Below are 16523 nucleotides of genomic sequence, written 5' to 3' on the forward strand. Positions count from 1 at the left end.
GCAGAAAGTATTTTTAAACACCACGAAGAGACACATGACTACAACTTCATACATTGTGGGGGAAAAGGGTAATATCCTGAAATGATAGTGGCCTATGCATCCGCAGTTTACCAAGTGCTTCTTTGGTTACTCTAATTTTGTTACCTGCATTATCTCAGCTAGAATGTGTATAATATCCACATTAGACAAAGACTGCCTCTGCATAATTCTGAGGTTGTGATATGTTATGAGGTAGTAATATATAATGAGGAGGAAATATGCTACCCACACTTGTTTACAGATTAATGTGGAATTAATCTACAATATTTCTTTATAAATCAACCATTTCAGTTGAACTAGCAAAGTCATTCAAAGTGCTTTGTTGTGAAATGCTCTGTTCCTGAGGACATTCAAATTCACAGTGGTGGTGATAAATTTCAGACGTCAAAATAGTCAAATAAACCTTCCATTTTACCATGATCGACATTACCTTTAAAACTAGTAAGATTTGTATAGGTTCACTGTTAATTATGTTTAACAAATAAAATGGTACATTTGCACTGTAGACATCGCAACTCTTGGTTGCCATCACCACATTTATAAATAAATGTCAACAAGTCTCTTTACAATGCATAAATTGACATCAAAGCACTTTGAAATAATGCAAAGATTATGAGAAATATTTCCTTTAAATCACAAGTAACTTTCTTGAATTCATGATCTTTCTAAAAGTTTTCCCTAATATATGTATACCTCAGGCAGCCCTTACTGTTGTTGCTTGTAACTTTCTATCCATCCATAACAACTTCCTCACTAATGTTAGCTGAATAAATCTCAGCTTAAGCCTTACCTTTCATGTGGACACATTTGATGGACAGTTGTGAACGGGAGTCTCTTACCTGTGACATTTATGGGGACGATGTCTGTTAAAATAGCCTGAGCTTGCTGTCTCATCTTCTCTTCAGGTGTGGGAAGGGGTGGAGCCTTAAAGCACAGCTCTTGTCCATCGACCTCTGATCCCTCTCCCTGCACTGGAGTCTGAGCCTTCATTGGGTTGGAACTCTTCTCCTCTTCTGCAGAGGATGCAGTGGACTGGAGGAGGTAGAAGAGAAAGAGAGATATTTAACACCAGTGGGGGTAAACCTGAACCCTTAATGGAGATACAGGAGAAATGGGACAGTAGGAATAAACATCACTTGGGCTTTGATCTTCCACAAAAACACAGGTGTAACTGCTTCATTCATCTGCAATCAACTTCAGCCAGAAGCTCTTTATAGTGTTTGTGACCTTTCTGGAGCTCCAGAAGAACACAGAGCAGTTTAACAGCCAGTTGCACACCACTTACAAACATATGCATGAACATGCACACAACCAGACAATGAAAACACACTAATGCAGTGGTTTTAGTCAGTGTCAGGTCATACAGTTACATTCACGTCTCATATGTATTGTACACAGTACTGTGCAAAAGCAATTTGCTAACATTCCATTGAAAAGAGCCATTGTGTAATTAATTGACCTTGGTGTAGAAGTTAAATAAATAAAAGGTGGTCTCTAACTGTTGCACAGTACTGTAAATGTACACTGACCAGGCATAACATTATGACTGCCTCCTTGTTTCTACGCTCACTGTCCATTTTATCAGCTCCACTTACTACACAGGTGCACTTTGTACAATTTGCACAATTACAGACTGTAGTCCATCTCTTTCTCTGCATAATTTGTTAGCCACCTTTTACCCTGTTCTTCAGTGGTCAAGACCCCATGGGCAGAGCAGGTACTACTTGGGTGGTGGATCGTTCTCAGCACTGTAATGTGTGTTGTGCTGGTGTGAGTGGATCAGACACAGCAGTGCTGCTGGAGTTTTTAAACACTGCAGTGTCACTGCTGGACTGAGAATAGTCCATCAACCAAAAATATCCAGACAACAGCGTCCTGCTGCCAGCGTCCGGTGACTATTGAAGAAGGACTAGAGGATGACCAACACAAACTATGCAGCAGCATATGAGCTATCATCTCTGACTTTACATCTACAAGGTGGACTGACAAGGTAGGAGTGTCTAACAGAGTGGACAGTGAGTGGACAAAAACTCTAGCAGCACTGCTGTATCTGATCCACTCACAGCACACACTAACACACCAACACCACGCCAGTGTTACTGCAGTGCTGAAAATGATGCACTACTAAATAGTACCTGCTCTGTGAGGGTCCATTGGGGTCCTGACCACTGAAGAACAGGGTAAAAGGGGGCTAACAAAGTATGCAGAGAAACAGATGGACAAAGTACACCTATGTAGTAAGTGGAGCTGATAAAATGGACAATGAGTATAGAAACAAGGAGGCGGTCATAATGTTATTTTGATTGGTGTAAGTACTTTTTTCTGAGTTTCCTACTAAATGAGGAATTTTCTTCCTGAAAATGTGCAAAAAACAACCAACCACACACACAGAAAAGAAGAGGAGCTAGGCAGTGAGGGAGAGCAGGGGATTCACTGAGGCATTAAAACTCTGTTCACGCACTATGATTCCTGAATGGGCATGCTCCTTGCAGCTGAGCTACAAGTGGAAATGTTACTACTGGATTCACTCTCACACACCTGGGCCTCAGAAACCTCCACAACAACATAGATCACAGCAGCTTCTGTGTGCACAGCACTGCTAACAGCACTGCCAATACTCAAACACTGAGATTGAAATCTAAATCCAGCTCAAGGTCTTTCCATTTGTCTTGTTTTAACCCTTGTAGAATCTAAACTTTTAATCAATACCACAAACAGAAGAGTTGTATGAAGAAATACAATCTTTTGCCCCACTGTCATGTTTCAAAACAAACAGAAAAGGAAGGGTAGACTCAAATCTGTCAATACAGAAACATGTGAATTGAATGACAATATTATTTATTCCATAATCATGTAACTATGTAATGAATCCCATTTTACATTTAAATAGCAGAATAAAATAAAAGTAACAGCTCTTGGCTTATAATTGATTAATAGTTGAAGGCATGTTCCAAATCCACAAAGTTATCACTGCAATAATTAGAAGCACTAAACAGGTTTACATTTCACCATCTGAAATGAAAAGCTAAAACTCTTTAAAACTCTCACTTGCTATGATAAAAACAATAACAATAGTATAGAAGAATAATATTAACTAAGAGTAATGATATTAATATGAAATTGTCTAGTCTTCCTGCACAAAGAAAGATAAGCAGTTAACAAACTCAAACAAAAGCCAAGCCAGCAACATCATCCTCTCTATCATCTAACTGAGTCCTATAAGAATGCAAAGAGAACAATATTCACTAAATCGCTCCCAGTGGGGGAAGGGGATGGCAGACAGACACAAAGACAGAGAAAGATAAAGAAAAGATGAGAAAGAGTGAAGGAGAAAAACAGATAAAGAGAAGGAGACAGAATAACTGAGAGGCAGAATATACATACAGAGAGACAGAGTGAGTGAATATGAGAGAGAGAGAAAGAGAATATGACTGAGTAGTGTCACAGTGATCCACTGCTTCCCTAAACTTCCATTACTGACAGGCAGAGTTAGAGTCATGGCAGTGGACAGCAGAGGAGGTGGCCCAGGGGGGCAAAGGTCAAAAGAGCAGAACAATGAGGAACCCCACTATGGCCTTTCTGAAAGGGTTTCACCGCTGTGGTGCAGTGTGAATGAGAGAGAGAGACAGAAAGAGGCTAAAGTGTGGAGAGAACAGCTGGGTCTGTCACAATTCATTGATTGAACTTGAATACACTAGATTTTGGAAAATTGCTGTGAGGATTTGATTGCATCCATGTATGTTGAATGATTAGATCTGGATCACAATAAACTTATTCCAAAAGTAATGATTGGTGTTCCATCAGTCTAGTGAACACAGTTACACTCCTCCAGAGATCACTACTGGGCTTTAAACCCCTCTCAGATGACACTGGGAATGGTGACCTTAGTCTCATGTTTGGCTGATTCAGAGCATCTGACTCTACTGATAGTGTTTTTCTAAGGAGATTATACAAGCTGTATGCACAACTGAACCTGTCAGATGCACCACAAAAATAATTAAGTTCATTAATTAAAAGGGGTGTCTGAACAATTTTGGACATGCAGTGTTTTTTGGAATGTCTGAAAGGCTCAGCTTTATAACTCATCATTATGTCTTGTAACCATAGCAACATCCCGCCTATTAAGCTTCATATTAATAAATAAGAATAATGCAGTTTAATTTCACTGAGAGTAACAGGTGGAGTGTTTCTCCAGAGACCCAGTGCTCAAAATCAGGCCACGCATGGCTGACAACACTAATGAAGCTGAGAGAGAGACAGAGGAAGAGAGAGAGAGAGAGAGAGAGAGAAAACTGAGAGACCCATTGAGACTGAACAAATGCAGTAAGACTTCTTTACCAGAAGATGACACTGTTAAGATTAAAATAATTCAAAGTTAAACAGCCTGTTTAGTACTATAATTCTGATTGAACCACTTTTGCGTGAAATACTCAAGGACCCCAAAGTTGAAGTAAGACCAGAGAAAAAACACATAGAGTTGTATGTGTTCCTCTTCTCCTGCAGAGGGCAGCAAACCCATATGGTAAACTCTTTCTGACAGCCACTCACATTCTCAATCATACATGACACTGCTTACAGTAAATGCTTTATCCTCTGCCCAGTGTGAGTCCAGGCACTTTTCTAGAGTATGAAGTGTTTGAATGAGCCACATCATCTCACCTTATTATCAACCTCATCAACTTCATCATCCTCATCTTCCTGCTGGCTGCTGTGGGAGTGGGCAGAGCCTGAGAAGGTAGGGCCCTGTGAGTAGTACTGTGAGCTGCGGAAACCATCCTTCCTCAACTTATCACATTCTGCAAAACACACACAAAACACAAGCAGATCTGTTAGGACAAGGACAGGTGAAAGTCAAAGGTATTACCTTAAAAATACTTCAACTGAAAAAAGTACACTACAAAACGACAGAATGATGCTCAAATGTTTATATCTACAATAATCTCTCTGTGAAAGAATAAAGCAGTACAGCTGAAAGCATGGCCAAAGCTTGATTTGTCAAAGAATTAAGCTAATCACTTCACCAGAGAACACATTTTTATTCTATTGTTAAATTCAAATTTTTTATTTAGTTTTTAGTGATTTTAGTAACATAAAGTAATATATCTTAAGGGTATTATTATATAATACAATTTTTACATTTCTATTTGCATATTTTATATTTTTTCACTGCATTTTAGCTGCACAAGTGTCTAGGTAGCACTGTCTAGTACAATAGTATAATAATAGTAATAATAATATAATAGTATAATAGTTGCATACTTGAGTATAACTAAAAATACTCTTGGTAAAGTATTACTTGAGTAAAAGTACAAGTATGTATATGTCTACATGAGTAAAAGTACAAATGTAACTGCTTGCGATTGTTTTTAAGTATTAAATACATTCAAATTCATTTTAGTCTTTATAGATCTATATCTATAGTACAATATCGTTTTATTAAGGAGAGCTGTTTGACTGCAGGGATGAAAAACACTATAATACCTCGCAATAGTTATTTTAATTTTGAAACTTAAGTATATTCACAAACAAGTACCTTTGTGCTTTTACTAAAAAATACATATACACACATATATATATATATATATATATATATATATATATATATATATATATATATATATATATATAGTGCTTTTACTTAAATAATACTTAGTAATACTACCAAGAGTATTTCTACTACGATTATTGTATTGATTATTGTATTTCAAACATTCCTGAATGAACATTAAAAAATCAATAAAAACAAAACGACAAGCAAAACATGAACAATTTGAAAGAATGAGTGAAAATGTGAGTATGTGAGCAAATGTACGAGTGAATGGAAGGATGTGAAGTGTCAGGGATTTTCACATCTACACCCTGTGTGAATCTAGGTGTGTAAGTGTTTCCCACACCTTTTGCTGTAGATTGCAGTTCCTTGTCACTTTAAACAAATGGATTAGATAAGCTTCATTGTCCACAAGGGACATTTGAAACCTACACGATTGAGCTCTATGTATGCATACAAACAGCCTGTACAGTTACATATGATCATAGCAGTTTCTGTGATCCCCTTACCCCAACAGTCTGTACAGTAGCATATATTCATATCACAGCCCTTATCCCAGCACCTCACACAAGTTCTTTATCTGCGCAGTTACCTGACGCAGGAACAAATACCCTTGCTGTATGTCACAATACCCACTCCTCAACCAATTAACTAAGTGTGCCTACACAATGTGACACTTTCACATAACAAGTGTTGCTATAATCGGCTTGTGGAGCACCTGTGTGTATCTCATCTGTCTTACACTGTTGCAGCTTTAAAAGTCATGAGGCAACGGAAACAAATCCTTATTTTTTTCCATGAACACAAGACATGTAGGTCTCCCCAGACACACTTCCCTCTGACGCATATACACATCCATATTTAGCCACCTGATCAGCACAAGGTACCTCTAGTAATTACATGGCTTGTCTTAAATTTAAATGAGTTCAGGTTCTGCTGTAGTGTAAGGCAAATTCTAATGGGGAATTCCACTGACTTTGACATAAATTTATGGTTAAATGGTTAAAAAACCTCTGAGTGGTTTCATGTGAAACACTCTGTTCCAGAAACATTTACTGAGACAGAATCGTACACAGTGGTTGTGATAGAAATCAGATCCACAAAATGCCTCTAAAAGCCGCCTTATTTTATCTTAATGATTTATCTCTATAATTTAATTATGCTGAAATTTTGATTTGTGGAATCACTCAACTTAAGTTTGGCCCAAAAGGAGATCATTAGTAATCGCCTGGGTGTATTTATCAGAGAATGAAAGCAACAAAAAGCAGACACATGTGCTGTCTGTGTCAGCTCTTGGTACCAGATGATTCTATATTGAATGCTGGAGCTATTGAGTGTTTCCTTCCATCTACTGCTGACACGGTCTTTACTGCAATGCACAAGAGTTTTTACTGACAGCCACATTAAGCATCCATGCACAGACTAACCAGTGGATAAAACCTGAAAGAAACCTCACACACAAACACAGTCTTCCATCAGTGAGTGTTGGGTCCTGCACACTGGAATCGTATCTCTAGGCAAATTTACTAAAGTGCTGCTGATCAACTGATAAAAGGCTGTCAGTGTTAGCACTGATCTTTCCTGCACACTGTTAAATTGCGTTACGTAAGTCTACAGACAAAGCAAGGACACAATGATGAGCTCCTAGTTAACACGTGACTGGCAAATTTGATCAAATAATCAAAACTCCCATGGATTTTCTGATGACTTTGTGAGCCTTGACCCTCAGATAAGCCTCCAAAACATCTTCTCTGTAAAACTAAGTTTTTCTAATGAGGTACTTCCTCTGATTCTGCCATGCACAACTTTGAGGTCATGTTATAGGTTTAAACAGCTGATGAAACTCTGCAAACATGTTTCAGGGGGGTTTCATGTTCTCTGCTGTTGTGACCCAAACAAAAGTACACAAGAAGAGCAAGAAAGTGCAAGAAGAGCATGTGAATGATAAATTAGCTTTCCAGCAAGAAGAGCAAGAAAAACTGGTCAGAATGACAAACAGCTTAGAGGAACATGTGGGAAACTAAAAAAGCAGCCTGTGCTTGTTTTTTTTGTGTACATTTTCAGAAATGTCTTCATTTTGGGGGAAAATCAATACAAACAAACAAAAAAACTGGAAACCTACAGGATTAATAAAAAGATCATGATTTTGTAAAGTGCTATTAATAAAAGCTGCATGTTTCAATATTTTAACTAAAAGGGCAAAGCCATTTCTTTTTGGTTACTGTGGTGAATTTTTGGGTTAACTTTGGAACCTGTTTGGACAAAACCTTGTACTTTTGTTATGAGTACTTTATTACTTTCTTATTTTTAGGTTTTTCAATTCATTTGAAAATGCCAGCTGCCCTTTACATTGCGTGGACAGAAATTAACCAAATTTACTTGGAATACAACCTTGTTAAATTATACATTAGAAAATTAAGAAACCCCTCTGGTCAAATTACATGCTATGCTGATTTTGTAAGTGAACGCCTTACAGGAAACAAACTTAAAAATGGCATTTCTGCACATTTAAGCACACAATTTATATTTATTTGCGGAGTTTAATTTATTGGAAAACAACCACAGCTTTTGCACATGCCATGTTTTATATTTATTTTCCACCCCAATATGTTAAATTCAGCAAATAAACAGTAATCATATATTCAAATATGCAGAAGTGTGCTCTCTGTAGTGGACATCTTATTTTTGCTTAGAGAAAACAAAAGTAATTTGACCAGTGGCATGCAAACATTGGCATATGACTATACAAAATGTGTTTGTGTGTGGTTTACCAGTGCGGTGGCCTCAGTTTGCACAATGTTCAAAATAAAAAGAGAGCAACAAGGGCATCAGAGAGAGAGGAAAGAAAGATGAGAAGGAAAAACAGAATAGAGGTAAGCTATCAAATGAGGTTACATGATACATGAATTGTAAAGAATTCCCTCTACTCTGTGGACCCCCTCCTTCTTCCCATACACACAACTATTTGTCTTCTTTCCTCTCAGTCTCTCTCTCTCTCTCTCTCTCTCTCTCTCTCTCAATAATATGTAAAGTGTATGGAGTTCTGATAAGAAAAGTTTCAACTCTTAGTTTTAACCATAACACCAATTCCTCAGACCAGTTTCCCAGTGTTGTCTTTCATTCTGTTGTCCAGCTGTGGCTTTTATCACAATAAGCTGGCCTACACACCTGTTACTGTATAATTCAACAGCCATGCTCATACTGACCAGCTGCACTGTAGCTCATCCAGGCTCTGTTGGCTCAAATTACATTAGGGCCACTGAGACTGGATCAGTTCTAGCTGAACCCTCACTGATGTTCACCTCTTACAGCAGCACACCTGACCTGGACCCAGGTCCACTCAACACCACTCGTGAAGTAATGTCAGTGCTGGTGACCAGTGTAAAAGGCTGAGAACAGGAGAGTGCATTGGACAGTGTGTTTATCTGCTGAACTCTGGCCTCAATAACATGCCAGTACTGCCGTGTTCAATACGGTATAATCATCACTACCCAGTAAAAAAAAACACATCTGTAAATACATTCAACTACTCAAACTTGTTTAGTTTTAAAGGAATCTTCCACTGGGTTTCAATCTTATCTATATCTGCTACATCTGTTGCATATAATCAGTCTGTACTTAGTAGGTGATATGAGTAAATTTCTAGGATGTTACTACTTGAACTAAACCAGAGAACACAAAGAAGACCAATCCAGGTGCAAAACAAACCAGGTACTCATTACATAAGTGTAGTTTTTGTGGATTGTTTTGAGTGGCGGTACCTCTGAGGGCCGTTTTGAGGTTGACTTTTGCCTGTCGATGCAGCTCCTCCACACATGCTGGTCTGGATGCTGGCAGGAAGACATTCTCCTGCTGGTGCCAAGGTGCAGTGTAGTGAACTGTCCACTTACTCTCCTCATCCAGATTAGACACAGCTGCAGAGAAGAATACATACAAAAACATCTGTTAGAAGATTAATAGTCATATGTTCAAATAATATTCCCACATTATTTAATAAACTGCTGCGTGGTCCTGCGTGACTTTTCTGTTCTTTTATCATGTACAAAGAAATTAGTCAAACTGTCTGTGGTTATCGACCATATGCTACAATTGCCACAAACAGAGATTAGGTTGAAAAAACTGTCCATAATGCAGGAGGCATAAACATTAACAATAAACCACAGGTAAATGCCATAAATGACCACCAAATGCTGCTCACAGTGTCCAGCTTAATACAGCTTAAAGCTCTAGAATAATCTTTTAAAAACTTTCCCTGTCTGTGTCCTGTAACAACACGCCTTTTGAGGAGTGCCTGAAAGAATTGTCCTGGGGAGCCTAGGGGAAGAGGAGGAGTGCATTCAAACTACAAATGGGCCATTAAGCCCACCTTGGGGGCAAACGTCCAGGAGAAGACCCCTGGAGTTAATAGCATGACTCCAAAACTAGCAATACCAAAAGGTTCTGACTAGATTCAGAAAGGAAGAAGCAGAGAACCAGGTGAGAACAGCTGTCTGCTGGGGCCATAGGTGCCGCTAAGCCATTAACTGAATAGCCATTGGCTGAGAGCTGCCAGACTCACGGAGCTGCAGTGGCTATACAGTTGTTAATTGAGCTCATTCATGAGTACACAAAAAAGTTGTTAAAAGACACACTTTGCAAGTGGGCTCTAAGCACCCATTCACACTGCTGCTCAGCAGCTACTGCAAACCTGCATGTTTCACTCTCCTCAATCACAATTTAAGATTACAGTTTAGTGACCTCAGCAGCTATCAGTCTGTGCCATGTGGCACCAACTAACAGTACAAAACAGTGCAGCAATCAACTCTTCAATCAGCAGCAATCTTCAAAAAGAACCATTCTCTTCTCAGAGCTTTCCCACTAAATCAAACACAGAGTGTTAACTAAGAACATTCATACTGAAGAGTTTGGCAGCTGTCAGGCAGCCATTATGGAAAAAAGCAAATAGACAAACAATTGGCATTATAACACAGAAGTTGGATATCTCAGATCTGGAGTATGGTTTTATGGATAGATGAATAAAAATTTGTTACTGGGATTATCTGCATTATGTAGGCGTCATTGCACAAAGCTATCAAATTCTAAGACTAAACTTTGGAGATGCTTACAAGAAACATGGAAATATATCCCTGCAGAATAGCAAATCTCCTGAAAACAGTGAAAGCTGTAATAAAGGCAAATGATTGACACATTAATATTGAAAAAAAAATATATAATACTTAAAATGTGCAAGTAATTGTTAAATATGTCTTTTTATCCTGACCTGAAGAATGAATCATTTCCATTTTGACTGGAAACTAAATATACGAAGGGTTTCCTGGCTTTTTCACAGTGCTGTACTTTCCATAGTGACTATTAATGTCGATGTGAGCACTTTTAATAGTCTCCTATGAGCCACCTGAGATGCCTTTCCAACAGAACTAAAGATGATAAACTAAGACATGACGATATGCTGAGATCTTGCTTCACTTATCTTTTATTGTATTCAAAACAATAAATTTCACTTTAAATTATGTATACATTTTTTGATCAAATGTTTAAGATTAAGAAAAATGCACATTCTGTTAAATGTATCCTGGCCTTTTGACTGGTATTGCACATGTGAGTATGCTAACCTTAAGCCTAGGTTTATCTTCAGTGGCCAAAAATAAATGCTTTTGCCTGGTCAGTTAAAAAAAGAAAGAAGACGTTTAGAAAGTCAGGACCATTGTGTTGATCTTGGAATTTCACCATAGTTTTCTCTGTCTTTCCTACAAAGTTATGAAATTCTATCCCCTCTTGTCAATATTTAGTGACTAGATCCAGTGCTGTGGCACATAGAGTCTCTTCCTAAAGCAGGACTGAATTTCATATGTGGATTTTGTTTGACTGAAAGTGAAAGAAAGTGAGAAGTGTTGGCATCTCAAGTGATGAGTAATTTGTACAAAACCTGCAGATTTGTAATAAAATGATTCAGGTTGTATCGTGTCGCCGTTTTATAGTCCTCACTCTCACACATCCATGCTGATGGAATGTGTGTTTGTTGGGTGACACCGTCTACATGTGTCTGATCAACTAAACAACACAAACAAGAGCAGCTGGTACTGTCACATCACACGGCGCACACATACAGAACCAGTGCACACACACACACACACACACATATTTCACACAGTTCAACACACTAAAACACACAGCAGACTTACTTCCAGTGGCATAAATGCACTCACACTCAAAAGACAGTCAATCCATCTGTTCTGAGAAAAAAAGAAAGATGAAGTTTCAAAGAGCAGTACAGACTTTTGATCTGCCCCCAAACTAAATATCAAAGGACACTAACACACACAGGGCAGGTAGACTTCGGTGCTGAAGTCATGTCTGTGTGTGTGTGTGGGTGTGCAGTAGGCAGAGTGTGCAGAGGCTCAAAAGGGAACAGCAAACAAAACCTGCATTGTCCCCAACATCAGCCTCTACTCAGGACTGCTAAAGCCTATTTGCCAGCTCTATAATCCACCGAACACGCACAGTCCCATCGACCACATGAAATCCCTGAACATAGCGGTCTATTCAAACTGGCACTTGTTCATGGACATAGACAGAAATAATCAAACTGTTATCTAACTGATTTGGACAGGTCAAAACTCTACCAACAAATAAGGCAAACAAGTAGCAGCTTTTTTGATAAAAATCATGGCAATATTGGAATCATACTGGCATCAGTAAATATTTGCTTAAAAAAAGAACCTCAGTATCGGACAGATGTTTTGAGTTGGTTGATATTTCAAACTGATATTTGATGGCATATTTTCTGTAGTCTGGAGGAGCAGAACGCTTGGGCTATATTGAGCTAATGTGCTAAAATGTCTGCTTTTTTTAAAAAAATTTTACTACATTTCTAAGCTTAATAATAAATGCTACATGTCTTTGTAAAGTTCATACATGTAGATTTAGTCCCAGTTTCTGTGTTTTATAAGTGATTATATATTAGAGTTGGCAGATACGTATATCAGATATCGGCATTAGCCCTCAATTCCAATATCATCAGTGCATCCCTAAGACAGATTTTTAGATTTTGATGATATTTCGTGATGCATTCATTGCACTCTGAAACAGAAGAATGTCAATGCGATGCTACACTGCAAAAATGCTTGCATTTTATTCCTTTTACTGCATTTGAAAACCTGAAAATAAAGCTAATACAGGTGGATTTAGTCCCAATTTCCACAATATTTAATTTAAATTTTTATGATACACAGGTTGTCACCATATTTGCGTCTTTGAGAATGGGAAAGGCACTATATAAATAAAAGTGGTGATGATGATGATGATGATGATATTTACTTTTATGAGATCTGATAAGCTGAAATTGACAAAAAAAAAAATCAAAATTTGGTGCCACATTTAAAAATACTATCAAAATATAAAAATATGAACACAAATCATTTTTTCACACCCCATGCTGCACTAAATCCATGTAAAACGGGACTAATTATGCTCTTTTTATAATGAAACATACAGTTCAGTGGTCTTCATCCACATCCACAATAAAAAAAAAGCATATTGTGACATACTGTAATTTTTTTGGAACATGAAAGAACCACTGAGGCAATCAGCTCGCAAGACCAAGAAAGGCAGATGCACCCATACAAACACATGCATGAGGCTAGTTATAATCCATGGACACGTGCTGGTGACAGTCACTCAAGGCCAAACTAAAGAGAAGAGACACCATCTATTCCTGTGTATTAGTCCGCACTTCAATACCAATCATACACAGAAGACACACAGTCAACCCACACTCAAACACAAGAATATTCAGCACAGTGTAAAGTGAATGAAAGAGCAATTCACTCAAAAACTACAGCTATAATAATAAAAGCCACATCCTTACCCTTCCTTTTGAAGTATTTAATGACAGACTTAAGTGAGGTCCCGATGAACACCATTATTCCAGAGTGTGTAAGTGTGCATGTGTGTATTTGCTACTGCTTCTCTCACATCCACACACAACTCTGCCTGTGCTTCTCTCCATCACTTTAGACCCCCCCCCAACACATGCAGTCCCTCCTACCAACACTCACTCAGCCCAACCCTGGGAAACACCTCCTCCTCCCTTACACACACTCACATACACACACTCCCTGAGGGCTGGGGTGCAGCCCCTCTGTTCATCTGTGCTTTGGTTACCAAGGAGTTCTCCCTGTCTGGTGTGTGTGTGTGTGTGTGTGTGTGTGTGCTCTCTCAATGCACCTGAAACTGATCGGTGTGCCTCACTTTCATCTACAGTAACATATCCTCTATGCTGTATTTCAGTCTACTGAAGAAGGGTACATACAATATTGTGTAGAAGTCTCAGGCATCTGAGAAAATGATATATAAAGCTATTAACTGTGCAATAAATGTTTATTTATTTCAAAAGAGGAAGGGAGAAACCCCAGCATTTACAGTTACCATCTAATACGTACATTATCTAATCAGTCTAACGTTAAATTCTAATGTTACATAGTGTTACATACCAGATAAATAGTTTTAAACAATGCTACTGGCTGCATAAGGCTTTTGCACTGTACCCTGTGTGTGTGTGCGTGCGTGCGTGCGTGCGTGCGCATGCATGTGTGCGTTTTGGCACATCAAGCTCACTCCTCACTGAAGGACAGAAGGAGCGGTTCTCCCACTGATAAGCCAGCTTGCTGTGTTAGCACACAGCCAATGAATCTGTGCCACTAGAATATAGATCACATACAATCTGTCCACCCCCCCCCCCCCACCCCACTGAATGTGTTATGTTTTTATATGAATTGTTATGTTTACACCTTGTCAGGACGTGATGACTAGTAATAAAATCTCCTCAAATAAACAAACATTTTTAAACAGATAAAAATAAGTTTTTTCTTTTCCTTTTCCGTTACAGCAGTGATGATATGGACACTGGTAATTTTAAGTATCATTAAATTCAAGTATCATTTTCAATAACAGTTATTGAGGTGAAATCACATCACAAATTGAGAAAAACAGCCTTTGTGACAACTTACGATTGCTAGAAGTTTTTATCAGTGTTTGTGTGGGTGTCATGATGCTTTAGGAATAATGTCTAATCCCAAATCTAAAATTAACTTCAGAAACCAAAATGAAACGGTGTACCTTTTCAGTTTTAAACAAATGCAGCAAACAGCTTTGGCAAAAAAAGATAAAAAGTTGGTTCTGACTGTATAGTTTAGTATTGTTTTGCTCTGTTTTTGTCTTGAAGATATATGGAAATATAGACACGCACAAACACAGACTTAAATTCACCCTAAATAATGCAGATACTGAGAGTGACCCTGTTTCTTTTCAGCATGAAGGGTCTGGCTGGTTGGGGGTGGGGACGCAGTAGGATGTGAATGGCAGGAGGGGCTGAATGGGGGCTGAATATGGAGCTGAATGAAGCTCCACATGATGGGTGAATTAAACAACACCCCTCCCCCAACCAATCACACACAGACACACACACACAGCACGTCTGTCTCGCTTTGGGGATTTTGGAAACTAGGCTCCTTATTACTTACTGTCGAGTAACAAGTGCATGAATGTGTGTTAATGTGAAGGAAAGCAAGTCCGTGGGTAAATCTGACCAACTGTGTTTCTCCTTTTATCTCAGTGCAGAGAAGTTCCTCACTCAGTACAGAGCATGTCCACTCCCTTCTTTCATTCACTGCATCTTTCTCTATTTCTCCAGTCATGTCACAGTTCTGAAATGCGTATTTCCTGCTGCCTGGCACGTGTATAGTATTAATACTGCCTGCCTGCCTGCCACAGGACTGTAATTAACACGCTATTGTTCTCCACTGGCCTGTAGGATTAGACACATCTCAGACATGATTTGTGTGTGTGTGTGTGTGTGTGTGTGTGTGTGTGTGTGTGTGTGTGTGTGTGTGTGTGTGTGTGTGTGTGTGTGTACACAATGGCACACACAGTAACTAGACACTCAAGCATCCATAACAGGTTTCTTCGCATAGTGCTTGATGGCCCAGGAATAATTGTTTTTTATGTTTAAGAAGGACTAATATTATGTTACATTTTAACATCCATATCATATCCTAACCGGTGCAGTCCAGGCAGGTAACCAATATTATGGGAGGTTGAACTTACACACAAAATTCATGTACTCTATTGATTTCCATATACATGTATCTCTAAATATGCTCAACGTTATGCAGCTCATTAGTTCACATAGATGTTACATTAAAGAATAAATGAAGCAGCATCCTTCACTGTGAAGTCCACACACTGCTAGTCTATGCACACGTCCAGGACTATGAGCCGGCACATAAATCCTGTGTTTTTAATGGCAGTGATTAAAGATTGGTTCTGTATCATTTTTGTAAAGTATCTGACCCTTCTATAAATAAATCAGAAGCACATGATATTTCAAAAATGTGACTTGCTTTTGATTTGAAATGAACACAAAATCTGGTGGTTCTGTAGTTCCTGAGAAACTTCAGCTATAGTACTAAATCACTCAGATCTAACATCTAATATGGTTACAGAATGCCAGTAAAATGCTGTTGTCATCTGGAGACCTGTGACTCCAGATGTCGAGAGGAGTCATTTGCAGCAGGCAAAAGGGTGAATGAGTGGATGAACACCAAAGCGTGAGACTGTACTTAGGTGGAGAATCTGAAGGTGTTCTTTTATATAAAAAATACAAATCTCCTCACTAATAGTGACATTGACATAGACAGTATGTGATGGTGAAATATCAGCAAACGACCATTTGGTCAGCTTTCATTATAGCTTCAAACCAGCCAATCTGATTCCACACTAAACACATACATGTTTGGGCAAGATAAACCTAAGAGTGTCTTACACTAACTATGCTTCATACAGGTTGCAGCACTGACTTTTTTCAAATCAAAAATATTTAACTGATCAGTTATTGATATCAATACTGAACACAATGAGGGGTTAAATACTGGTATCA

General features: G+C 38.5%; 1 protein-coding gene across 10 annotated transcripts in view; it reads right to left on the bottom strand.

Moving 5' to 3' along the window:
* nhsl1b (NHS-like 1b) overlaps positions 1-16523 on the bottom strand; it is a 144986-nt gene that overhangs the window by 14060 nt on the left and 114403 nt on the right. For 7 of the 10 annotated variants that reach the window (XM_017682681.2, XM_017682657.2, XM_017682648.2 and 4 more), the window contains exons 2-4: positions 9349-9501; positions 4699-4835; positions 879-1071 (exon numbers count right to left, since the gene is read on the bottom strand). In XM_017682681.2, coding sequence (XP_017538170.1) covers positions 879-1071; positions 4699-4835; positions 9349-9501 — 483 coding nt within the window. Of the gene's footprint in view, positions 1-878; positions 1072-4698; positions 4836-9348; positions 9502-13454; positions 13587-16523 lie in introns of those variants that run through there. The other 3 variants (XM_017682705.2, XM_017682697.2, XM_017682718.2) reach the window with 1 other exon arrangement.

This window comes from Pygocentrus nattereri, chromosome 4 (genome assembly GCF_015220715.1).
Source record: "Pygocentrus nattereri isolate fPygNat1 chromosome 4, fPygNat1.pri, whole genome shotgun sequence".
NCBI classification, from domain to species: domain Eukaryota; kingdom Metazoa; phylum Chordata; class Actinopteri; order Characiformes; family Serrasalmidae; genus Pygocentrus; species Pygocentrus nattereri.